The sequence below is a fragment of the Staurois parvus genome, unplaced genomic scaffold (assembly GCF_062004578.1).
Source record: "Staurois parvus isolate SC_StPar_1 unplaced genomic scaffold, SC_StPar_1.0 ptg000414l, whole genome shotgun sequence".
Lineage (NCBI taxonomy): Eukaryota > Metazoa > Chordata > Amphibia > Anura > Ranidae > Staurois > Staurois parvus.
The window spans coordinates 5,689,882-5,717,211 of record NW_028318210.1 but is presented as its reverse complement, the minus strand read 5'-3'; the positions used below and the strand labels follow the sequence as shown (position 1 = coordinate 5,717,211).

The window sequence follows — 27,330 nt, the reverse complement described above, 5'->3', positions numbered from 1 at the left end:
ACCCCAAATACAGTGTAGTGATTTGGATTACTCAATTCTGCTTTTAACTGTTTATTGTGTTATTTTCTAGTTACCCTTATGTTTCTTTAATAGTTTTTCTAACTGGGCACCAACAACTGATAATTTTCAGGTATTCCTTATATCTCTTCGGTGGAAACTCTCTTCAAGGGCTTGTCAGTCACCAGCGACTACATCTGGAAACAGCAATTTCGTCTGCCTAGCAACTGACACAATGCATTTCATCTTTAGGTCAATAGATGGCGACAATACACCTCAATTTTTTTTTTTTTTCAAGTTCACCATGGTTCTGAAGATAGTCTCTATGAATGTTCACGGCCTTAACAGCCCTTTCAAACGGCAAATGATTTGGAAAGAAGCACAGAAACTGCAAGGGGACATAATTTGTGTACAGGAGACCCATTTTACTGCCCTTAAAGCACCACAATGCTCACACAGACTTTTCCCTCATATGTACACAGCGAACACCAAAGAAAAAAAGAAAGGCGTTCTGATAGCGATAAAGCATTCAGTCTGATTTTCACTTCACTCTGTGGAGGCGGATCAGAAGGGCAGATATTTAATAATGGTGTGTGAGCTAAATAATATTCAATATACTATCGTGTAAAAGGCTCCCAATGTGAAACAAATTTCATTTCTAAATTCACTGAGGAAGAAAATATCTAAGATCCAAAAAGAGTTTCTATTATATTGTGGTCACTTCAATGCCATTATCAAGAAGTCTCTGGATGTCTCGGGTTCTTCACATAGCTTGAGACATTCTTTGTCTCCTCTTTTGAAAGAAGCCAATTTATACGATGCATGGCGATGTCTTCATGCATCAGAACAAGATTTCACTTGCTATTCCGCACCGCATAAATCGTACTCCCGAATTTACTTCTTCCTAATGGATCTCCAGCTATTACAAAACATTTCTACGGCAGAAATACATCCAATGACCTGCTCGGATCATGCACCTATATCCCTGTTTATAGAAGAGACTTTAACATTTTCACCAGTGTTTCTATGGCACAACAATACCTCCATGTTTGCTAGGCCTGCACTTCGATCTTGTCTCTAAAAGGATCTAAAATCATTTTTTCATCTGAACACTACACTGGACACTAGTGTGTTTAATGTATGGTGTGCCCATAAAGCTTATTGTAGAGGTATTCTGATTAAATTGTCTTCACAAGAAAAGAAGCGTAGAAATCTGGTATTATCTGAGATAAAATTACCTGTTTGGAGTCTAAGTATAAGCAGTCTTTTTTCCCCTCACATACTACATGAACTGCAAACTAGTAGGCAAATCCTTAGAAAACATATTTACTAATTCAACATGAAGAAAAAAGATTTAAAGCCGCTTACTATACACAAGGTAATAAAGCGGGTAATTTGCTTGCCAACTACATGTACATAACTTTCTCACAGTGGCTCCACCTCCTGTCACTACATGCCCGTTACATTGGACTTTTGTGAGTGAATTTTATTGCATATTGATGTCTTTCTAATAAACTGAGCTACACTATCAGCAGCCAGGTGCCTGTCTTTCTTCCTATGTATTTATACCAATGATTTTTTATTGTGCTTTGGGTGTGGTGCAATGGAAATAAAATCTGCAGCTGCTTGACACAGGACCTAGAAGCAAGCAGCAATCACAGAATTAGTAGGGCTTGCTACAGTGATTTTCCAGTTTCCATGGGGATTGGCAGGTATGGCACATTCATAGTTACCTTGGTCCAAGCTGGACCATTATTACTATGCAAAAACAGTCTATACCTGGACATCAGTTGTAATATTTTAGTCCCAACTTCAGAGGTGAAACTTAAGCAGACTAAATTGAGGGAGCTCTGGACTACCCTAACCAGTAAATGTTCGCTCATAGATTGTAAGCTCTAATGAGCAGGGCCCTCTGTTTCCACTTGTACTAAATTGTATTGTAACTGTAATGTCTACCTTCATTTTGTAAAGCACTGCGCAAACTGTTGGCGCTATATAAATCCTATATAATAATATATATTCTGTTTGGAAAAGGCTGCTATCTTTATTCCTAAATAATGCTTAACAGTACTTTAACGTGTTGTCTTATATAATTGTCTTGGTGTCATTTTTTCCTAGCACGCTGGACTTAAAGCTTTAGTGAAGTTTGCAGAGGCACAAAGAGTTACATGTCACCAGCCCACAATACAGAGCCATCTTGTGCAGATACTGGCAGGTATTGTGTATATTTCATGTGCAATTTTATGCATTTTTCTTTTTCAACAAATTGAAAAAGTAGAACAAAGTGTTAAGCCATTTTCAAGTTTAAATTGCCTTGGATAGTAATTATTAAACAATACTTGAGAAGCATTATAGAAAGGAAGAAAATGTTTTCTAGTTATTAGTGCCATAATGTTTGATTCAAGTTTAAACTCCACAAATTGATCATTTCACGATAATGCTGGCTGTGACAATCCTTTAGCATTTTCATCCAACTTTTAATGGCAAAAATGATTGAGCAGATCAATGAAGTTAACCCACCACTAACTGATCAGACACTAATATTAACATCGCTAGGATCTTGAAAGGTGGCCTTAATCCATTTTATTTATTTTATTTTTGCAAATGAAAACTGTTTGGAAATGGTTTAAATAATGCCTGTATATTACTAGCATGAAAAGTAAATTGATTAGAAAATCTGCCACTTTTGAAGTGCACTCAAATTTATTTTATTTTATTCTGTTTTGTAATTTTCCTTACTTTGGCTGGATTGACTTAAACTTTCAGAAAGTTTTTGACATGCCCCCAGCATCTTGCTAGGCACTACCTACAGTCATGTGAAAAAGTCTTTGCCCCTTCCTGGCTTTTTTTTTGCATATTTTTCACACTTTGATTCAGATCATCAAACAATTTTTAATATTACATAAAGATAACCTGAATAAATGCAAAATTCAGTTTTTAAATTAGATTTTAATTTTATTAAGGGAAAAAAGCTATCCAAACCTGCCTAGCCTTTTGTAAAAAAGTAATTGGCCCCTAAACCTAATAACTGGTTGTGCCACCCTTGGCGGCAACAACTGCAATCACGCATTTACCATAACTGGTAAGGAGTCTTTCACATCGCTGTGGAGGAATTTTGGATCATTCTTCTTTCCAGAATTGTTTTAATTCAATCACATTAGAGGGATTTCGAGCAAGAACGACCTGTTTAAGGTCATGCCACAGCATCTCAATCGGATTTATGGCCGGACTTTGACTAGGCCACTCCAAAACCTTAGTTTTAATTTTTTTTTTTTTTTTTTTGTGCCATTCAGAGGCCACTCCAAAACCTTAGATTTCATGTTTTTTTAGCCATTCAGAGGTGGACTTGCGGGTGTGTTTTGAATCATTGTCCTGCATAAACCAGGTGCCCTTGAGTTTGAGGTCATGAACTGATGGCTGGACATTCTCCTTCCAGATTTTCTGATAGAGCACAGAATTCATGGTTCCATCAATTGTGGCAAGGTGTCCAAGTCCTGAAGCAGCAAAGCAGCTCCAGACTATTACACTACCACCAGCGTGTTTGACTGTTGGTTTGATGATCTTTTTATGAAATGCCGTGTTCATTTTACACCATATGTAATCGGACGCACACCTTCCAAAAAGTTCAACTTTTGTCTCATCAGCCCACAGAATATTTGCCTAAAAGGGGGTAATCACAATGTTTTTTGGCAAATGTGAGATGAGCCTCTTTTTGATCAGCAGTGGCTTTTACCTTAGAACTCTTCCATGGATGCCATTTTTTCCCAGTCTCTTTCTTATTGTTGAATCATGAACACTGACCTCAAATGAAGCATGTGATGCCTGCAGTTCTGTAGATGATGGTTCTGGGTTCTTTTTTGACCTCCTGGATGAGTCATCGTTGGTCTCTTGGAGTAATTTTGGTAGGCCGGCCACCCCTGGGAATGTTCATCACTGTTCCAAGTTTTCTCTGTTTGTGAATAATGGCTCTCACCATGGTTAGCTGGAGTCCCAAAGCCTTTGACATGTATCAGTCTGGAAAGGGTTGCAAAGCCATTTCTATTTCTTTGCTTCTCATTTGTTCTTGAATTTCTTTAGATCGTGGCATGATGTGTTGCTTTTTTAAATCTCTTAGCACACTTTGCTTAGTCAGACAGCTTCTACTTAAGTGATTTCGTGATTCAACAGGTCTGGCAGTAATCAAGCCTGGGTGCGGCAAGTGAAATTTAACTCAACTTTCCAAAAAATTTGGTTAATCACAGTTCATTCATAATTTAGCAGGAGTGGGGCAGGTTTGGACAGCTTTTTTCTGTTAATAAATGAAACCGTCATTTAAAAACTGTATTTTGTATATACTCAGCTTATCTTTATGTAATAAAATTTGTGTGATGATTCAAATCATTTAGGTTGCGACAAATATGCGTAAAATAAAAATCAGGAAGGGGCAAATACTTTCACAGCACTGTATGTGTAGTGATTTCTGTGGAATGTATTGGTGGTTGAGCAGATTTTTTTTTACTTTCGGGCTTCATTAGCGGTGTGCAAAAATTAGGGAGGGGATTTAATTTTTTAGCAGAAAATTACAGAATTGGGAAAAGGTTATCTAGGAACCCCGGATTACTAGAAGCAGGAGCATTTTACAGCACTTTAAATACCTTGATAGTAAAAAATAGTGCAAATGCTATTACCAAACCTTTACTGCAACAATATAGTGTGAAATGTGAGATAAAGAAATAACTATATTGCCAAAAGTATTGGGATGCTTGCCTTTACCTGAACTTTAATGGCATCCCAGTCTTAGTCCATAGGGTTCAATAGTGAGTTGGCCCACCCTTTGCAGCTATAACAGCTTCAACTCTACTGGGAAGGCTGTCCACAAGGTTTAGGAGTGTGTCTATGGGAATGTTTGACCATTCTTCCAGAAGCACATTTGTGAGGCACTGATGTCAAATGAGAATGCCTGGCTTGCAGTCTTTGCTCTAATCCATCCCAAAGGTGTTCTATCGGGTTGAGGTCAGGACTCTGCGTAGGCCAGTCAGGTTCCTCCACCCCAAACTCGCTCATCCATGTCTTCATGGACCTTGCTTTGTGCGCTGGTGCACAGTCATGTTGGAACAGGATGGGGCCATTTCCAAACTGTTGCCACAAAGTTGGGAGCATGAAATTGTCCAAAATGTCTTGGTATACAGACACCTTAAGAGTTCCCTTCACTGGGGCCAAGCCCAACCCCTGAAACACAACCATAATCCCCCCGCCACCAAACTTTACATTTGGCACAATGCAGTCAGGCAAGTACCGTTCTCCTGGCAGCCGCTAAACCCAGACACAGCCATTGGAATGCCAGACAGAAAAGCATGATTCATCACTCCAGAGAACACGTCTCCACTGCTCTAGAGTCCAGTGGTGGCGTGCTTTACACCACTGCATCCAAAACCTTTCATTGCACTTGGTGATGTAAGGCTTGGTTGCAGCTGTTTTGGCCATGAAAACCCATTCCTCAAAGATCTCTACACACTGTTGTGCTAATGTGAAGGCCACATGAAATTTGGTGGTCTTTATCTATTGCCTCTGCAGACAGTTGGAAACTTCTGGGCACTGTGCGTTTCAGCATTCACTCACCCCACTCTGTCATTTTACGTGGCCTACCACTTTGTGGCTGGTTACTGTTCCCAGTTGCTTCCACTTTGTTATAATATCACTAACCGTTGACGGTGGAGCATTTAGTAGCAAGGAGATTTCACGGCTGAACTTATTGCACAGGTGGCAATCTATCACGGTACCATGTTTGAATTCACTGAGCTCCTGAGAGCGACCCATTCTTTCACAAATGTTTGTAGAAGCAGTCTGCATGCCTAGGTGCTTGATTTTATACCTGTGGCCATGTAGATGATTGGAACACCTGAATCCAATGATTTGGAGGGGTGTCCTAATACTTTTGGCAATATGGTGTATATTTGACTGTCAGAAAAGTGATTAAAACATAAAGTGCATCAATTAAACAGAGGAATCCACAATGTTAACACCATAGCACTATGATATTTCAGAGATTGAGATTTGTCTTCATAGAAGACCATCATCACACTCATTCACTGGTGACGTGTCACCAATGCTGGGGAAATCTTTCTGTGAACAAAAATAGCAAAAGACGCAGAGGCCTAGTGCATTACCAAATAAAAGTTAATTAAAAGACAAATGCCAGAAATATACTCCCAAACAGCCACTGGCTAAAGGTGTTGAGAAAAGCAAAACCCAAGTGACAGGTCGAGATGTGGACATATTGCACTCAGTCGCATTTGGAAGGACAAGCCCTCTTCCTCAGAGGAACTCGAAGATGCTCTGAGGAAGAGGGATTGTCCCTACAAAATATGCCAGCATGTGAATCTGCGTGATTCCTAGGTCTCTGTGCAATATGTCCATATCTTGGGCTTTGTTTTTCTCAACACCTTTAGCCACTGGCTGTGCGGGAGTATGTTTTTGTCATTTGTGTTTTAATACATTTTTGTTTGTTGATGCACTAGGTCTTTGCTCCCTTTTTGTTGTGTTTTTTTTTATGTAAAGTGCATCAATGCATAATTTTAATGTTTTTTTTGGGGCATTTTTTGGGGATTTTTTTTTTTTTCATTTCCAGTATACATTTCTTTTTCTAAGTGACAGTGTATCCCCCACATAACATGTGACTTTAAGCTAACCATACACTATGCAGTCTGATTTATACAGTCTCCTTTAGATCTATCATCAGTTATGTAGTGCAAGGGCCAGCTTGATTTGATACTAATTACATTGTTTGATCTCATAATACATAGTTTTCATAGATATAAAGGAGATTGGCCATGCACTATGCAATATGATTGTATTGAGACTCATAGCCACAAGTCCTGCAGACGTAATTTACTATATTTATTTGTATAACAGCTGTTAGGGTCCTCATTCTTAAAATGAGATACATTTCTAACTACTTTTTTCACCTATACTAACAGTGTTTCTGCCAAATTCAAAGCTTGAGGGAACTCCATCCTTACTGTCTCTAGATGCGTTCCACCTCCTAGTAAGTGTCTCTTTTATTTCTTTACTTTGCAGTCCCCATGTGCATCTTCTGCCTTATATAGCTACTAATAAAAGAGAGCATCAGGCGAAAACCGAAACATTAGTAACAAATATGCATAGTGGATAACAATTTGCCAGAGTTTGGTATTTGTTTCTAGATGAAATGTGTAGAATAAAAAATATTATTTGATCTGTTCTCGAACTGTAGAAGAAATGAAGTCTATTTTGGCAGCATATTGGTTTTGGGATCCAGTGCAACAAATTGTTCTGCTTTTTTTGATTCAGTTCAGGCAGTTAGGAGTTAAACATTCATGTGTTCCATTTAACAATAAATCCTCAACTAACAAAAACTTGGTAAAGCAGTAACTTTTTTTTTGTTAAACTATCACTGTTTATGCCTTCGCTAAAGATATGATGGACACCTTCCATCTACAACTGTGGAGAGAGGCCCAGTCTGTGGCGTAGGGTGGGGGGCTGCCACTGCGGTCACTCCCTGGCGCAATATTTATAGGGGCACAGGATGACAGAGAGCAGGCTCACACAGTGTGTAATCCAGGCAGAGTGAGCCCACTCTCTCAGTCCAGCGTGAGCTTGCTGTCATCCGGCGTGAATCACACAGGATGACAAAGAGTGGGCTCATGCTAGATTGAGAGAGCGGACTCACCATAGACATGTGCAGGGGGTGTGCCTTGCCACTCCCTAATCCAGGGACAGCGGTAGGTGGGTGCTTGGGTTCACCCCCATCTCTGCATCCATTTGTGTCACAGGGCTGGCGAGGTCTGCCTTTGAGTTTCTCCCCCGGGTGCAGTGTTCCTCTAATGCCCCACACATAGCATTCTGAAGTTTGCAATGGACGGGACTCTGTCAGCTGTGCAGCATCTCCCAGTACATCGGGCTGAGGAGGTGTTGGACGGGGCAGGGGTGTGGCCAATCTCTTCCTCCTACACACTCACAGGTGGCTGCTTTGGTTGATCAAGCAGCTGAAACTGGGAAGGAGGCAGAGCAGAAATTGAAACCCAGGAGTCTTCTACTTCCAGCCATGGGGTAATTGGCTGATGGGGAAAGGTCTACCTTCATCACTGTAGGAGTTCCCACCACGCGCCATCTGTGCTGCTTCAACCCTTACACTCACTGACTGGCTGTCCGCCACAACATACTGCTCACTGACTGGCTGTCCTCAACACATACTGCTCACTGAGTGGCTGCCCTCACTGCGCAGTGCTCACAGACTGTCCTTGCTGCACACTGTGCACTGACTGGCTGTTCACACTGCTCACTGACTGTCCTCACTGACTGGCTGTTCACACTGCTCACTGACTGTCCTCACTGCTCGCTGACTGTTTGTTCACACTGCACACTGCTCCCTGACTGTTCACACTGCTCCCTGACTGGCTGTTCACACTGCTCACTGACTGTCCTCGCCGCACGCTGCTCACTGACTGGCTGTTCCCACCGCACGTTGCTCACTGACTGGCTGTTCCCACCGCACGTTGCTCACTGACTGGCTGTTCCCACCGCACGTTGCTCACTGACTGGCTGTTCCCACCGCACGTTGCTCACTGACTGGCTGTTCCCACCGCACGTTGCTCACTGACTGGCTGTTCCCGCCGCACGTTGCTCACTGACTGCTCGTTCCCGCCGCACGTTGCTCACTGACTGCTCGTTCCCGCCGCACGTTGCTCACTGACTGCTCGTTCCCGCCGCACGTTGCTCACTGACTGCTCGTTCCCGCCGCACGTTGCTCACTGACTGCTCGTTCCCGCCGCACGTTGCTCACTGACTGCTCGTTCCCGCCGCACGTTGCTCACTGACTGCTCGTTCCCGCCGCACGTTGCTCACTGACTGGCCGTTCCCGCCGCACGTTGCTCACTGACTGGCCGTTCCCGCCGCACGTTGCTCACTGACTGGCCGTTCTCACTGCCCACTGACTGGCCGTTCTCACTGCCCACTGACTGGCCGTTCTCACTGCCCACTGACTGGCCGTTCTCACTGCCCACTGACTGGCCGTTCTCACTGCCCACTGACTGGCCGTTCTCACTGCCCACTGACTGGCTGTTCCCACCGCACGTTGCTCACTGACTGGCTGTTCCCACCGCACGTTGCTCACTGACTGGCTGTTCCCACCGCACGTTGCTCACTGACTGGCTGTTCCCACCGCACGTTGCTCACTGACTGGCCGTTCCCGCCGCACGTTGCTCACTGACTGGCCGTTCCCGCCGCACGTTGCTCACTGACTGCTCGTTCCCGCCGCACGTTGCTCACTGACTGCTCGTTCCCGCCGCACGTTGCTCACTGACTGCTCGTTCCCGCCGCACGTTGCTCACTGACTGGCCGTTCCCGCCGCACGTTGCTCACTGACTGGCCGTTCTCACTGCCCACTGACTGGCCGTTCTCACTGCCCACTGACTGGCCGTTCTCACTGCCCACTGACTGGCCGTTCTCACTGCCCACTGACTGGCTGTCCTCACTACACACTGGACTCAGAGAGTGCTAAATGTCCACGGGTTAGGGGGCACAAATTACTTGCATTGCCCCGAGCGCTGACAACCCCACGCTACTCCACTGTGTCTGGTGTGCAGTTGCAGGATAAACAAGTTTTGGTATTTTCCATTTACAACCTTCACAATCAGCTCTTGCTTTCCTCTCCCAAAGAGCCATGTGGGGGCAGATTTCAAATATTATGCTATAACCCGTTTACTGCCACTGACCTATGTCCCGGCAGGTGCCGGGAGTGTGTGTGTGTCCTCCTGCCCATCATTGGATCCAAGACCAGCATGGTAGGTGCCGCTGCGTAAAGAGAGACCAGTCTTCTCTTCCTGCTACTAACCTGGAAACAATGTGTAAAACGTCTTTCCTCCTGTAAAACGTCCCCATGTCACATTCTCTGGTATGGCTGGGGAAAAAACTAATGCAGATCTGATTTGCAGCACATTATTTTCATTGGAGGACAGGGAAGGCATCAGGGGTCTTTTAGACTCCCTGATGTTTAATAAAGAGAACCTGTCACCACATTTTCAAAAGTGTGAGAAATTAAAATTCCTCCCAATCACTTTGGGCCCCACCCCTGATATACACGCACGTATGAACACATAAATGCATGTGTCGGGGGCCACCTAAACATGAAACCGTTTATTGCGCTAAGCATGTTACATATCGCCACAGAATGAAAGCAATAAATCTAGGGCTACTATTTACACTTAACTCTAAATCAATGACTTGTAGAAGCTTTTAAAGTGCAGTCTGTGGAAAATAAGGGCCCTTGGGACACTATTCCTTCCTGAAACCAACAATGGGGCAGTACTTCTTCCCATGAAACCAATGCTGGCATACTATTCTTCCCACTAATACCAATGGTGGGGCACTTTGCCTCCTCCTTCTGACCAATAACCCTGAAGCCATGTTTGTTCTCACTGATGCTGGGGTCAGGACATTTTCTGTCCGCACTGGCCCCAATCCGGCCCTCCTAAAGTCTGAAGGACAGTATACTGGCCCTTTCTTTGAAAAGCTTGTAGACCCCTGTTCTAGGGAAACAGTGGTTATACCAGGATTATGGCTGCAGACATGATCCTGGTATTAAAATTTACAGCCAGATCTGAGTGTTGTGCCCTAATTCACAATTAACTTTAAACTGACCCGTGAAGGCTTTTAAAGCGTCACCTATGGGCAAATTAAGGTGCTCTAGTTTGTCTCCATTTCAGTGGCATGTGCAATTTTAAATCTTGAAATGTATGGTATGTATTTACTGAATGCAACATCATCTTTTTTATTTTACCAGAAAATTGGGTATTATATTGTGTTTATGTGAAATAAAATTTAAATGTGTGGTTGTTTTTTTGTTTTTTTAAATTTGCATTTGATAAACAGATATGCAAATATTGTGCGACATCCTAAAAAAACTGCAACGACCACCATTTTATTCTCCAGGTTCTCTGCTTATTGAAAATATGTTTGGCAGAGAAAGAGTTAAATAAAATACTTTTAAAACTGTAATAAAGATTGACCTATTAACAGTGGAAAACATGGAGCAAAAAAAGGTTGCAGCACTTAAAATGGACAAGCAGCACGAGCAGGACATTTAGTACAACACATGCAATACGGATAGAAGCGTTGTCATCATACTGTTCTGTAAATGGTATAGTCTCCTCCTTAATCTATCAAGCATCATGTCTACCTCATCAAATCTTGTAACCTAATATGCAGCCCACTATATAATGTCTACTGTGTATTCATTTCCAACCTCTGCTTCTCCGCCTAGAGTTTTGGCTCCCAAGAGATAGTGTAGATATACTAACCAAATGGGAGAGTAGCTGCAGGGAAAGGGGGCTAACAGGCTAGGCCCCAGGAAATTGTCAACTCTTTGAAACCAGGCAGACCATAACAATATTAAATCCAGGACCGCACTCCATACAGATCAATGTCCATTAGTAAGGAAGCAGGCTTCAGCCACAGTCCCCACATGTTGGCCACTTGTTAGGTCACATGCCTGATGAAGTGGTCCTGTGAGGATCTGAAACATTGCTTTTGCTGTAATGATATGATTGCCGATTAAAGCTTTGGACCCATTTTGGAGATTCATGGTGTGCTGGTGACATTCTCTCATTATCTTCACTTCCAGCAGATAGTTGCTGCAGCACCTGTTTTCACACACAGCTATAGCTACAGGAACGTGTGCATCGGGTAATAATATTCTGAATGCTTTATCACTAAGGGATCTGATTGATCTGTTTGGAGTGTTGTCCTGGATTTAATAATACAGTGGATGAACGGAGCAGGATGTGCTCCTGAAAGGGCCAACACCCAGTGTGGGGAAAGAGTTGACAAGAGGGGACATAGGAGGATTTTGAGAGGCAATATCCTTTATATATTGTCACAGGCAGACCATCATTTTTGAAAATTTTTCGGGTAGCCCCAATTGGTATAGGTTAGTTTTTCTCATCTCTTGAAGTTGAAATACAGGGGGAGAAGACGAGACTCACTGTATGAATAGCTGGATTTAACTATTTTAAATATATTTTCCTGAGGTCAGAATGATGAGGAAGCAGTCAGAAGGATTGGATAATTTATGATAATTTTCAGTGGGATTATATGATGTGTACGAGGATTTTCTTTTTCTGCAGCTCATGTGATGACATTTTATTTTTCTTTATCTTAGGTGGGGTCGGTTTTGGCCTTCCCATCTTTATACTGGGAAGAAGGTGTGAACCTTCATCCTTCACCCCTGGTCTCTGCATACAACCATCTCTACCTCTTCCATCTTATTACTATGGCCCACATCGTGCAAATCATTTTCACATCTGCTGCAGGTAAAATAAATTAAGCCACAAAACCGTCCAAAAGCCCTTTTTAAAAGTAAATACTTGTTATAATGTCATAGAATGTGGTATTTAAAGTGGTTTACTTTCTTCCTGTAAACTAAAAAGTGTGGAAATGGTTGAGCTGGTAAAATAAAAGCCTAAGCTTCCTCATATAATGCAGCCTTGCAGTGTTTTGCTATGTGTAAGCTGTGCCCCAGAAGTAACCTGTTCAGTAGCAACAGGCTTTCAACTGCACATTACCTGCCCTTCCTCTTAAAGGGAAGTACACTTTTGGTTACATGTTACACCTGTATTTAGGGTGTAACATGTTACCAAAGAGCAGCTGCCTGCACCCCCCGATCCATCATTACAACAGTGGGGGGGCCTTCTCCCCACACCCGCTGTCACAATTCGAAAACAGCACAGCCGTTCGAGGTTCTGCCCACAGTTTCCTGTAAATGACTGAAATACAACTACCATCTGCCATTGCAGCAGACAGCTTGTAGTTCTCAGTGAACTGCAAGGGCACTGAGTATTCTCACAGTCCATTGATTTATTATAGACTTCAGCAACTATCTGCCTATACGAGAGAGTATGGGCAGACACATCACTGAGAAGTCTGCAGGATCCTGGCATTGCACCTGCAATCTGTTTATCGCAGGTGTAGTGCTTTACAGGCCCCAGAGTAAAAGAAATATTATAAATGCACATATTTTACCTCCAAAAATGTGCATTTATAATTTTTTATTTTTTTTTTACAAAAGGTGAACTTGGTTAATAGTGGTTGCATTTTGTTAGAGCGTTGCTTGCTTTTAAATGAGACAAGGGGTGTTCTTTTACCGAGCACTTCACCCAAAGCATGTGTTTCATTAAAGATGTCATGAAAGTATTATTAAAATGTGATGCATGTTAGGATGTTTAAGTCGACCTTCATGTGCTCCCCTCAATACAGTGTTTATCAGGAGTCCTAGTGCAAAATATTGAGAGAAACTTGTGTGTAAGTGAACTTTATACCTACTTCTATGCTAGGTATAGAACTGTTCTAAAATGCTATAATTTCTGAAACTTGAATTGTAGGAGTTAGTTATTTGATACATTCAGCATGGCCTTCCTCCACCCAAAGAGCCTATATTCTTCTATATCATATTTATTATTTTCTAAAAATATCACTTCTGTCATACAGAGAGGTGTCACATTTGTAAACCTTTCAAATATGATGTCTTGTCAACAGGCACTGTACCAACTGTGTCCTTGGGTGATGGGGAAGAAGGTCTTAGTGCTGCCACTTTATGTCGTGACTTATCACAGCTTACTAGTGGGTAAGTGAATCTTAAAGCTTGTTTAGAAAAATATAATCTTTTTAGTCTGTACTGATCAGCACATCCCATATTTCATCCCTTGTGCACTAAATAAGGTACATACCATCATGGGTTTTATAGAGCAGTTGAAGTGATCAATTATGTATTCCTTTATCACGTTTGAAACCGTTCAGTTTCACTTGTGTAGGTTAAAGTGGGCAAAAACAAACTCTGCTGGAGCAGATAGAACTATAGAGGTGATAAGTAAGGGCTTGTTTACGCTATTGAATTGTGGTAACGTGCCGCATTGCACATGATATGCTGTGGTATGATGCATTGCCATGCACCCCAGTGCACCTTGACAGTGGGATATGCCAGAAATAGTACATGCATCTTTTTATTTGTGTTTTGGTGCATTAGGCAGACCTTTTGGGCAGTAAGTATATTCCCATATTAAGAGAACAAGTCTGATCCTGGGCATTGAGGATTATTCCCACAAGCGCTATTAACTACTCAGTTTTAAAAGGTCATATCATTTTGGTAAGCTGCTTGGGTTGTCTATGTTCAGGGTTGGATATCTTTTTAGAGGCATGAATCATCTTATAGAAGTCACCTTTTATGGTCATTCACTTGTTTGTGGACTTTTAAGAGCACAGTGCGATTTGTAACAAATTTGTACCGATTGAGATTGCCCACGGATTGTGAAGTTTATGGTGGTTTCTTTTTTTTTTTAATGCACATATGATTGTCTGCACTTGTTGATTAATCACAAATTTTATGATTGTACAATTATGTGTGGATTTTTGACTACAGTGAGATTTGGTACAGATGGTACCAATTAAGATCGTTCACAGATTGATTATTTTGCACATATAATTGTTTACAATTTTTGGCTGATCACAGATTGTCATGTTTATGGTCTACTAACACCAATTTTGATTTGTTTTCACTGTGCACATTTTGTGTTTGATTATTTTTATGTTCTCTTTGAATGAATGAGCATTTGTTTAGTGCAGTACTTTATTTTTTATTACAACATATATGTTTGATATCAGAACTTGTGGCAATATTCATACCAAAGCACAGATTTTTACTTTCTATGTTTTTTAGACCTTTTAAATAAACTGGCTGTCTTAATTCAACACACATTAATGTGCATAAACGCAAAACAGTTAAAGAAGTTTTTTATATACCCCTTTCCCCCTCATTTGATCAGTGCAGTTCAGGTCTAAACCTTCAACATCCAAACTATCCTTTGTAGATCAGTTTATAATAAGAGCTTTGGTGTTGGGTTCATTTAGCTGACTCTATTATAACATGACCAGAGTCTCTGTTATCTGGTTACAGATAATATAGTACTGCAGCTGTCCCAGCAAAACGTTGATCACATTCCTCTGGTGCACACCCGAAAGTTCCCAAAAAGGCACTGATTTAAGGGTGTCTTGACGAATAATCTGTGTTTTTTTATGTCCTCCAGCACCGGTGGTGTACCAGCACCCCAGAACATCAAACATTAGACTTTGCCAAATGTTCCGGTTTGTCAGTTACAAGAGGAATGGGAAAAGAAGTGGGGTGGTGAAAGATACTGCTGGTGCCGCTAATTTGGATGGTAACCAAGTTGATTGGTTAGGTTTTTTCACTTTCCCAAAATTAATTGTTCATGTGTAGGGCTCATAGACTAGCGTGAGCTGTCACCAGATGGTGTTTTACACACAAATACTTAACTTATCAGGGTCCCTTTAGAAGTTCAGTGAATATAGATGTGTACACATAGCTGTAGACATGCTGCTACAAAGAAGTTAATAATCATTTCTGAAAATACTTCTAATAAATAATAATGAAGTAATTCTACTTTTGAATCATTTTATGTGCATATAGAGTTCAAACACCTGTTTGCAAATGATCGCACACTTGGGAAAAGCTTATTTGACATGGTATATTCTATAAATGCATTGTTGCAGTTGCCTTGCGGCTGATGTTTCTGGCGGGTATATCTGGGATTGCGTAAAGAAAGGCATTCTCCCTTTCCTGCGTTGTGCTGCCCTTTTCTTCTACTACCTGCTGGGAGTGACGCCACCTGACGAGCTGCAGACATTGGGTAAGCCATCAGTCATGGTTCTCACCAATAGGGTAAAAATTATATGTACCAATCTGTAGAATTAATTTGCCGTGTTTTGCAGTGATCCCATTGTACCACCAGTTATGAAGACAACATATTCTCCTTGGTTCTGTTCATCAGTGTCCATGAACAAAAAACCACCTGAATGCCCACACACAGAGCCTGTTCATCACAATTTTACACACACACACAGTGGAGGGAACCATCTAAGTACAGAGTTGAAACATTTATTGTATGATAAAAACAAATTGCCAACTCATATGAATTAAGTTTGTGGAGGCATGTAAAGCATAAGAAATCAGGAGGTCAGGGGACCCTGTAGCAGAGGCATTCAGTCTGTGAATTGTGCAGCACTGCCGCCGGTAGGGTAGATATAGGAATCTAAGTGCTCTGTGTGTGCCAATAGACGCTTGCAGCCCAGTTCAAGATTGTGCCCGCTTGCTATGGGGGCACATGGAAGGGAGGAGGAGCCGAGAGCACTGTTTGGTAGCCTCAGAAGAGGAGTTTTAGGCCGCTTTAGGCAAAACCATTGCACAGAGCAAGTAAGTATATAATTTATTTACACTCACTTTCATTTATTTAAAGCAGAACTTAGCTGTATCAGAGCACCACGTACTGAAAACGCTATTTAATTCATTTTTAATATTCAGAGAAAACTCGCCTATCCATCCATTTCTCCACGCTTTATTTGAGAAATCCGTTTGAAAACACCCCCTAGCAGTTCTAGCTACGGCCATCTTGAGTAAGAGCAGATGATTCATGTAGAATTTACTTCCTGGAATCCATCCTGGAAATTCTAGGTGTTTTTCAAAGTGGTTTCTCAACAAAATAAAGCATGGGACATGAATGGATGGGGTGAGTTTGCTCTGAATATTAAAAATGAACTAACCACTTGACCTAGTTTCTGTTATAAAATTTTGGAAACAAATAATCTTTCTTTATAAATTTTAGGCCAAAATGTAGTCTGCTGCATTTCTTTGGTAACAATATTCCAAATCAGTGTAGATTATTTAGTCCATGTGAAAGTTGTAGAGTTTACAAACTAGGGTATATATATTTAAAAATCGATTTGATCCTGATGTAGTGACTGCTCATCTTATTCCTTGTGGCCCTAAAATGCCAGGTCCGGACAAATATCCCCCAGATGATCCACTTTTGGAAAGTAGACAGTCAAATGTTTAGTAATAAGCATGGCGAGTTTTTGTAAAGTTGTAATTTTTTGGAAAATGTTGAAAAAACCCAAATATTTATTTCTAAAAAATTTTTATACATACTGTCACCACTGCAGTACAGCATTGTTCTATATTTGGTGTAGTGGTGATCAGGGATACTGATTTATGTTAAATAAATATATTTTTTTTTAACTCCTTGTTTTACTTTTTTTTTCTTTTTTTTTAATAAACATACTGTCATTGTGACACTATACAATTCTGGGGTGGTGATCAGGGATTTTTTTTTTTTTAAATATTGTTATTGCTTAGAACAGTGTTGATCACGGTTATGAGCAATAGTTTTAAATGTTGTGAATAAATTCCATTCATGACAACTTGCTTACTATTGTGATGCTGTGATTGGCTACAGCTAATCACATGGTACAGGGTGCCAGATACCATGTGAAAGCTGAGGGCCAATCACAGCATCACAATAGTAAGCAAGCTGTCATTAATATAAGCCATTCATGACAGTTTTGCTTACATGTCATCACTATGATTTGTCATTGCAATCACTTGATACCAGCAAGGTACCAAGCACCGTGTCCACCACACTCCACGGTCTGGGGATTGTGCCATTGCGTGCCCTAGGGGGCTTGCAAGTGCGCATATGCTGAGAAGAAGTACTTGTGCGTTGCTTAGCAAGGAGCTGCCGCTTGCCCTTAATAAATGTACTGTGGGCGGGCGGCAAGTGGTTAAATAGCATGAGTTTGCTCTGAATATTGAAAATGAATTGTATAGCATTATCAGTTCTTATAGCTTCTAATATGTCTGTTTTATACTATTCCATAATCCTATATTTCATTAAATCTATTCTACTGCATTTTTTGCAGTGGTTCCTGAAGAGCAGTTTGAGGCTTTGTGCAGCTACCTCTGTTTACCTACCAATTTGTTTCTACTTTTTGAAGAGCACTGGGACACTGTGAAACCACTTGTTCAGAGGTACATAGCTTACTATTTCCATGTTGTTAAACTTTATGTGAATTCTATAATCATTGCGCTTCTAACCTAAAATTAAACTTCTAGCCAGACCTATAGAGGGGAAAGCTCTGGAGCTGCTTATTGCAGATGAGTGCAACATGAGTGTAGCTAGGCAGTGGGGGGAGCAAGTAGAATTTTGCGGTGCTTCACTTTATCGATCACCGGCAGGAGGTCATGATTCCCCTATAATAGATCTTTGGCTAGATCTCATTTAGAATACTACGTTCAGTTCTAGAGATCTCGCTTACAAAAAGATAGCAATAGGACAGAATGAGTGGTGGGCAAAGGCCTGTGGGATATTGTGAAAGGCCTGAGGGATATAACCTATCAGGAGCGACTGCAGGAATTTAATATGTACCCTCTTGAGGAAAGAGATTTGAAACCTTTAACCACTTGAACACCAGCATGGTAAACCTCCTTCCTGTCTGGGCCATTTTTTTAGTTTACAGCACTGTGATATTTTGACTAACAATTACAATTTTACTAACAACATTGTATATGTTTTATATCATTATGGAACTTTCTTTTGGAGGAATTTAAACACTATTAGGTTATTTATTTTTTGCTATATAAAGGAAAAAAATACATTTTTTTCCTTTTAGTTTCTGCTATAAAACTTTGCTATTTATTTTTCTTTGTAAATGTAGGCCAAAATGTTTTTGCTACATTTCTTTGGTTAAAAAAAAAAAAAATTTAGCGTGAAAGTTAGAGTTTACAAACTATGGCATACTCTACATATTTGAAATACATCAGCACTGATTGCCCATCTGATTTCTTGAGGGCCTAAAGTGAAAGTACAATCCCCCCAAAAATGACCTATTTGTAAAACATAGGGAGTCCAAAGCATTAGTAAGAATTATGGTTAGCTTTTTTCAAGTTGTCATTTTTTCCAACATTTTTTGGAAAATTAAGAAAGTAAATAAAATGTGATTTTAGTTTATAGAGTTGTAATTTTGTTGTTTTTCACACACAGCATGGACATATTTACAGTTGCATCCCAAAACACATTCTTTTACTCCTCCCGACTATGGGAATACTGCATATGTGAGACATTTTTGCTGCCTAGACGTATAGAGGGGGGCCCAAAATCCATAGAAGCACCTTCAGGCTTCTATGGGCATAAATAAAAAAAAAAAATCTCTGATTTCTGCACTCTCTGTCATACTTCCTGAGGCCCTGGAGTGTCAGGACAGGTGAAACACCCACAAAACTACCACATTTTGCAAAGTAGATTATCCAACGCATCTAACTAGATGCGCTGAATGTCTCATTTTCTGCCACAAGGTTTTTGGAAAATGTGTGTTTTCATACTGCTGTCAATACGTTGTTTCTAACACACAGCATAGGCATTCTTAGAATTACACCCCAAAACAGTGACACTGTGCTGGGAAGGTAAGTGAGCAGGGACACATTTAAATAATCCCATTAAATATCAGACCGCCCTATCTGAAGCATATCAATCATAAAAATAACTCTGATCTGCTAATACTTGTAGTGCCACTCTAAGCAAAGAAGGAGAATGTGTATAGTCCTGCTGGTGCTTAAGAATGGGGTGCTGGCTGAAAATTCCTCTGTCCAGTAGTGTGTAGCTTACTTAGTAAAATCGCTGCTCAATCCAATCAAGTCTATGTCGTTAACATGTGTAAGATGGCCTCAGCCTTGCACCACTCCAGAATCCACACCCTCGGACTTATTCTGTTACATATACTGTATGTATATATGTCCATAGGGATATATCCATATTGCATTGCAGACTTCAGACTCCAAAGTAAGTGAAAGGCAGCATGCTTTCAAGAAAACTGGCTTATATCTAAGATGCGTTAGAATTTTTTTAATTGTTCTTACTTGCTTTCATTTGCATTCACATTGACTTATATGGGGGAAAGAAAACTGTTTAATCACAGCAGTATAGGACATGCTGATAAACTCAAGCTTGTTCCAGTAATGTGACTCCTTAGGTACTGAAGCCAAAGTCCAAATAACTACCTTGGAGAGCCTGCAAAAAATAGCAGCTCCCATATTTCTACAACCCCTCACAAAAAGTATGGAATCTTCACTCTTGGAAAATGTTCATTCAATTGTTTAATTGTGTAGAAAAAAAAACTAATCACAGACATGCCTCAAAACTATTTTCATTTAACATCCCAACCTTCTGGCTTAAAAAAAAACTTAAAAAAGAGGAAAATAATATGGAATCACTCAATTCTGAAGAAAATATTATGGAATCAAGAAAAAAAAAACTACTATAGTACACCACTATTACTTTGTTGTACCACCTCTGGTTTTTATAACCACTTGAATTCTTCATTAGTCGGGCACCAACTTTCTCTTTATTGCAGTTGCCAGATCAGTTTTGCAGGTTGGAGCCATGTCATGGACCATTTTCTTTCATTTCCACCATAGATTTTCAATTGGATTGAGGTCCGGACTATTTGCAGGTCACGTCATTGACATTATATGTCTTTCATGAAGGAAAGTTTTCATGGCTTTTGCCCTATGGCAAGATGCATTCTCATCCTGAAAAATTATGTCATCATCACCAAACCTCCTTTCAATTGATGGAATAAGATTTAATGACTGTCATCTTCCCCGTACCTGTGCCTGACATGCAACCCCATATCATCAATGATTGTGGAAATTTGCATGTTTTCTTCAGGCAGTCATCTTTATACATTTCATGGGAATGGCACCAAACCTAAGTTCCAGCATCAACCCCCTGCTTAATGCAGATTCGTGATTCATTACTGAATATCACTTTCATCCAGTCATCCACAGTCCATGATTGTTGACTGTTTAGGTGTTAATGATGGCTTTTGTTTGGCTTTTCTGTATGTAAATCCCATTTCCTTTAGGCAGTATCTTACAGTTCACTCACAGACATTGACTTTAGTTTCTGCCCATTTGTTCATTTGTTTTGTTGTGCATATTCTGTTTACAGGGCATATTTTTTTCCTCTGCTTGATCTGCAAAAACAGTTGCAATTTACTAGTTTTCTTTACTTTTTATTTTTTTTTTAAGTGTTTCTTAAAGCCAGAAGGTTGGAATGTTAACTGAAAATAATTTTGAGGCATGTCTGTGATTGTTTTTTTTTTTTCTACACAATTTACAGATTTAATAGATCACACCCTTCTGTTGCTTTAGCGGCCCTGCGCCGTGAATCCCCCGGGACCCTCCTTCCTCATTTTCTTTCTCTTTTTTTTCTTTTTAATTTTTTATTTGAGCTTATTATGATCTTATTTTTTGGACTATTGCTATGCCATTATAGCTGCTAGACCTCCTCTGGGCCTGAAAAATTGTTGTATCAGCACCTTTTTCTATACGGTCATACATATCACTTTGTACGTTGTTTTCATGTTTAACCAAAGATTTGTATGGATGAGCTATTGGCTTTCGTATGCTAATCAAAATCTTAAATGGTTTTACATCCTTAACTTATATATGTCTTAACCATTTCTTTTGTTTACTTCTGTAAATCAGTGCATTTTCCGTTTCATGTTTTATTCAAGGAACTGCATGTCTATTTAGTCTTTATTGTATATTTCTAACTCTGGATTTGTTTGTTTGTTGGAATGATACTATCCATAAACACCATTGTAAACGAATATTTTCCAAGAGTGGTGATTCCATACTTTTTGCCAGGGGTTGTATTTCCTTAGTTTGCTTTAAAAATAGATGTAAAATTCACTATAGTTTTGGATAGATCAAAATAACTTTAGAGTGTAGATCTTTGATGCTACCTTTTAAGTAATTCATTTTAATGTTATCTCCTGCTGGAGAGATGCATCCCCTCCAATTGTTCTTGTGACAGTTGTCATCAGTCCTGAAAGTAAAGGAAAAGCCCAAAGTTTGAGTGGTTGGATTAATAGGAAGTGAGAGAATTTCTGGTGGGGACATTTGTTATGGTGATAACTGTATAAGAGAGCATTTCTTTTACTGAAATCTCTAAGACAGGAAGTGAAGGAAAATCTCTTCTGTGGGACAGACAGCGAAAAAAAAAAAATCTCTACTCTGTCCAAAACAAAAAAATGAGGATTTACATATATTTTAAAGCTGAACGTCAGGCAGATAAAAGACATAAATGAATGCAGCTTTGCATTTGTGAATACACAATACACTTTTCAATAAACAGTGTGTAGAAAAAAGAATTGAAGACAAAGTTTTGATTTTATCTAGCTGTATTAACATCCAAGTGAAAGAGAGATAAAACACCAACATGTCAAAAAAAAAAGTCATGTCAGTATTTTGCTGAACCACCTTTTGCTTTAATTACAGCCTTTTGCTTTAATTACAGCCTTTAGTCTGTTGGGATAAGTCTCTACTAACTTTGCACATCTAGACTTTGCAGTATTTGTCCACTCTTTTCAGAACTGCTCACGTTCAGTTAAATTTGATGGTGACCGTTTGTGGACTGCAGTTTTCAATGGGATTTACGTCTGGACTCTGACTAGGACATGCAAGGATATCCCCCTTTTTCTCCTTCAAATGCTGTGTGGTCATTTTTGCTGTGTGCTTTGGGTCATTGCCATGTTGGAAGGTAAACCTTCTTGCCGCTGACAACTTTCTGGCTGAGGGCAGCAGAGTTTCCTCAAGAATGTGACAGTATTTTGACCCATTCATTTTTCCTTCTATCCTGATACGTTTCAGTCCCTGCTACAGCAAAGTAATTAATTTTTTTTTTTTTTTTAATTTCTGACTTGGTGTTATATCTTGCACTTGGATGTTATAAGTCGCACTGAGTAAATACAGCTGTATCAAACAAAAACTGTGTCTGTCTTCATTTCAGGCTGCAAAACAACAAAATGTGATTATTTTAAAGGGGGGGGCGATTCTTTTCTGTACCCATTGTAATTAATTTGAATTCAAGAAATATAGGCACCTGAAGTTGACCTGGTATTTTCTTCCTGCAGTCCCCTGTACAGCAGAGCCCAGACTAAGAAAGGGAGATGCAAGTCAGGTGTGCTGCATGCAAATTAACTAATAAGGGAAATGCTGATAGGGAGAGAGCGCAAAGAGCTCAGTCTGCTGCTTCTGTTTTCATTGTCCAGTTAAATTGTGAAAGAGGGACAATGCCTGTAGGTGTTACAGAACTAGAGCAGGGAGAAATCTAGTCTCCTCCCCTGTCAGACAAGACAGAGCTATGTAAACCTCAGGAATGGATGAACAAACATATATATTCCCTTTGGCAGGGTAAAAATCTTCCACATATGCATTTCAGCTTTAAACATATAAAGGTCCGCTTAATAAATCAAGTTGTCTTTAAAATTCACTGGGCTTCCAGTGATGCTCTTTAACAACCATTTACATTTTGGCTTTAATGTCAGCTGAGGAATTATATCATTCTAGAACAGACACTTTTTTTTTTCTTTTATTCAGTTTGTATGAATTAGGTGACGTTTATCCATTGCATTTTTGTAATAGTATTTTAAATATACCTTCCACCAAACCAAAATTGTGTGCATTGCTGTGAACATTTAACTGTTACAAAAAGGAATTATTTGGTGAAACACAATATAATGTGCCACTCTAATCTTCTTGAATTGTGAAAAATAGCTGAGATGATTTAGTTAGGATAATTAACCTTGTACAGCTTTCACTTGTGTCTCTCATCACTGTCTGTCCTCCCAGGTGGTGCTCTGATCCAGCTGTTTTGAGTGTCCTTACTGGTGAAAAAACAGCACTCAGGTGAGATTACCCCCTAATACATTACCTGTGAGAACAGCAGGAAAACTTGTCCTTAAATACAGATATATATACACACACACACTACATTGCCAAAAGTATTGGGACGCCTGCCTTTACACACACATGAAGTTTAGTGGCATCCCAGTCTTAGACTGTAGGGTTAGGTATTGAGTTGACCCACCCTTTTGCAGCTTCAACTCTTCTGGGAAGGCTGTCCACAAGGTGCAGGAGTGTGTCTATGGGAATGTTTAACCAATCTTCCGGAAGCGCATTTGTGAGGTCAGGCACTGATGTCAGATGAGAAGCCCTGGCTCGCAGTTTCCGCTCTAATTCATCCCAAAGGTGTGCTATCAGGTTGAGGTCAGGACTCTGTGCAGGAGAGTTAAGTTCCTTTACCCCAAACTTGCTCATCCATGTCTTTATGAACCTTGCTTTGTGAACGGGTGCGCAGTCATGTTGGGACAGAAAGGGGCCATCACCACACTGTTCCCACAAAGTTCCCAAAATGACTTGGTATGCTGATGCCTTAAGAGTTCCATTCACTGGATCTAAGGGGCCAAGCCCAACCCCTGAAAAACAACCCCACGCCACAATCCCCCCCCCCCCCCTCCATTAAACTTTACAGTTGGCACAATGAAGTCCGGCAAGTACCGGTCTCCTGGCAAGAGCCAAACCCAGACACATCCATCGGATTGCCATACAGAGAAACGTGATTCGCCACTTCAGAGAACATGTGTCCACTTCTCTAGAGTCCAGTGGTAATGTGCTTTACACCACTGCATCCGATGCTTTGCTCTGCACTTAGTGATGTAAGGCTTGGATGCAGCTGCTCGGCCATGGAAACCCATTCCATGAAGCTCTCTACACACTGTTGTTGTGCTAATCTGAAGGCCACATGAAGTTTGGAGGTCTTTAGCTATTGACTCTGCAGACAATTGGCGACTTCTGCGCGCTGTGCGTGGCTGAGTTACTGTTGTTCCCAGTTGCTTCCACTTTGTTATAATACCACTAACAGTTGACCGTGGAATATTTAGTAGCAAGAAAATTTCACAGATGGACTTATTGCACAGGTGGCAACTTATCATGGTACCATATTTGAATTCACTGCGCTCCTGAGAGTGACCCATTCTTTCACAAATATTTGTAGAAGCAGTCTACATGCATAGGTACTTTTTTATACACTTGTGGCCATGAAGGTGATTGGAACACCTAAATCCAATGATTTGGAGCGGTGAAAAAATATCATGCTGGATATCTATACTGATATAAACTGGGTAATGTGTTAGGAATGTAAAGATGCCCCATCGTTTGATAGAAATGGAAATTATCAACTTTCAGAGGACTGAATTCAAAGACACCCCCGAAAATCAAATTGAATAAATGATGCAGCAGGCTAGTCCATTTTGCTGAAATTTCATTGCAGCAACTCAAAATGTTACTCGGTAGTTTGTATGGCCGCCACGTGCTTGTATGCAAGCCTGACAAGGTCGGGGCATGCTCTTAATGAGACAACGGATGGTGTCCTGGGGTATTTCCTCCCAGATCTGGACCAGGGCATCACTGAGCTCCTGGACAGTCTGAGGTGCAACCTGGCAGCTTTGGATGGACCAAAACATGATATCCCAGAGGTGTTCTATTGGATTTAGGTCAGGCGAGCGTGGGGGCCATTCAATGGTATCAATTCCTTCATCCTCCAGGAACTGCTTGCATACTCCTGCCAGATGAGGCCAGGCATTGTCATGCACCAGGAGGAACCCAGGACCCACTGCACCAGAGTTGGGTCTGACAACTGGTCCAAGGATTTCATACCAATACCTAATGGCAGTCAGGGTGCCATTGTCTAGCCTGTAGAGGTCTGTGTGTCCCTCCATGGATATGCCTCCCCAGACCATCATTGATCCACCACCAAAATGGTCATGCTGAACGATGTTACAGGCAGCATAACTTTCTCCATGGCTTTTCCCGACCCTTTCATGTCTGTCACATGTGCTCAGGGTGAACCTGCTCTCACCTGTGAAAAGCACACAAGTGCCGGACCTGCCAATTCTGGTGTTCAATGGCAAATGCCAATCAAGCTCTATGGTGCCGGGCAGTGAGCACAGGTCCCACTAGAGGACGTCGGGCCCTCCGGCCACCCTCATTAAGTCTGCTTCTGATTGTTTGGTTAGAGACACACACACCAATGGCCTGCTTGAGGTAATTTTGTAGGGCTCTGGCAGTGCTCATCCTGTTCTTCCTTGCACAAAGGAGCAGATACCGGTCCTGCTGATGGGTTAAGGACCTCCTATGACCCTGTCCAGCTCTCCTAGAATAACTGCCTGTCTCCTAGAATCTCCTCCATGCTCTTGAGACTGTGCTGGAAGACACAGCAAACCTTCTGGCAATGGCACGTATTGATGTGCCATCCTGGAGGAGTTGGACTAGCTGTGCAACCTCTGTAGGGTCCAGGTATTGCCTCATGCTACCAGTAGTGTCACTGACCCTAGCCAAATGCAAAACTAGCAAAAAACAGTCAGATAAGATGAATAGGGAAAAAATGTCAGTGGCCTCCACCTGTAAAACTGTAAAACTGTTCTTGTTTTGGGGGTCTTCTCACTGTTGCCCATCTAGTGCACCTTTTGCTACTTTCATTAACACCAAAGCAGCTGCAACTGATTAACAATCTCCTCTGCTTCTTAACTGACCAGATCAATATCCCAGGAGTTTGACTTGATGCTATTCTCTTATTATTAAGTGTTCCTTTAATTTTTTGTGGTGTGTGTGTGTGTATATATATATATGTGTGTGTGTGTGTATATATATGTGTATGTATGTATGTATGTATGTGTGTGTGTGTGTGTGTGTGTGTGTATGTGTGTGTGTGTATATGTATATATATATATATATATATATATATATATATATATATATATATATATATATATATATATATATATATATATATTGTAATATAATTTTTTTTTTCCCTCTCTGTGATTATAGGTATCCAAGGAAACGCAACACTTTAACAGAGCTGCCTGAAGACTACAGCTCCCTGCTGAACCAGGCCTCCCATTTCAGGTGAGATGTGAGGTGTTTAGAAAATGCTTTTTTTTTTTTTTCCCCAGCCATGAGACAAAGGCTATGTAGATAAGTTTGCCCATAGGCCTGTAAGGACAGTTGTTCCTGCCTGTGTGACCAGCCATCAACCAGGACCTGCAGCCTACAGAGCATTCCATAACCATCCTTTTACTTTATGGTACTAGAGCATTGTTTCTCAACCTTTGTGCAGAATTGTAAAGAGTGTCTTTACTGAAAAATCTTGAGGCACCCCAATCTAAAATATAAAAACTAAGCTAATAGTTTTAAATAACTTGGCAATATCCACACACGTAGGACACCCATCGTTAGAGGTGATTTATCCTTCAAAAGTAAACATGTCTTTGCACACTGGTACTGACTAGCATTCCAATGTCTCTCTTCTCCCCCATTTCCTCCCTCACTCTCCTAATGTGACCCCGGTGCTGATGGAGAGGAGCAAACAAGGATATGGTGCAGGTGCCCGACTTTCTTCTTAGCCGCTGATGACATCGTTGGTTGTTAGGATGCTAGTAGTTAAAAGGTTGTAATGGTGCACAATTAAAACATGGTTCGTGTAACTAAACAATAAGCTAAATACACCTGCTGGCTTTTATACAATATTTGGGCAACTTTTATGCATTTTCCCAAGGCACCCCTGAAGAAAC

General features: G+C 40.8%; 1 protein-coding gene across 5 annotated transcripts in view; it reads left to right on the top strand.

The window, feature by feature from the left end:
* Positions 1-27,330, top strand: part of UBR1 (ubiquitin protein ligase E3 component n-recognin 1) — a 236,491-nt gene that overhangs the window by 193,368 nt on the left and 15,793 nt on the right. For 4 of the 5 annotated variants that reach the window (XR_016314153.1, XM_089686886.1, XM_089686885.1 and 1 more), the window contains exons 37-44: positions 2,116-2,212; positions 6,954-7,021; positions 12,173-12,323; positions 13,546-13,633; positions 15,574-15,710; positions 17,776-17,884; positions 23,549-23,605; positions 26,588-26,665. Coding sequence is in view for 3 of the 5 variants with exons in the window: in XM_089686886.1 (XP_089543012.1) it covers positions 2,116-2,212; positions 6,954-7,021; positions 12,173-12,323; positions 13,546-13,633; positions 15,574-15,710; positions 17,776-17,884; positions 23,549-23,605; positions 26,588-26,665 (785 nt within the window). In the remaining 2 variants the exon portion in view is untranslated. Of the gene's footprint in view, positions 1-2,115; positions 2,213-6,953; positions 7,022-12,172; positions 12,324-13,545; positions 13,634-15,573; positions 15,711-17,775; positions 17,885-23,548; positions 23,606-26,587; positions 26,666-27,330 lie in introns of those variants that run through there. The other variant, XR_016314154.1, reaches the window with a different exon arrangement.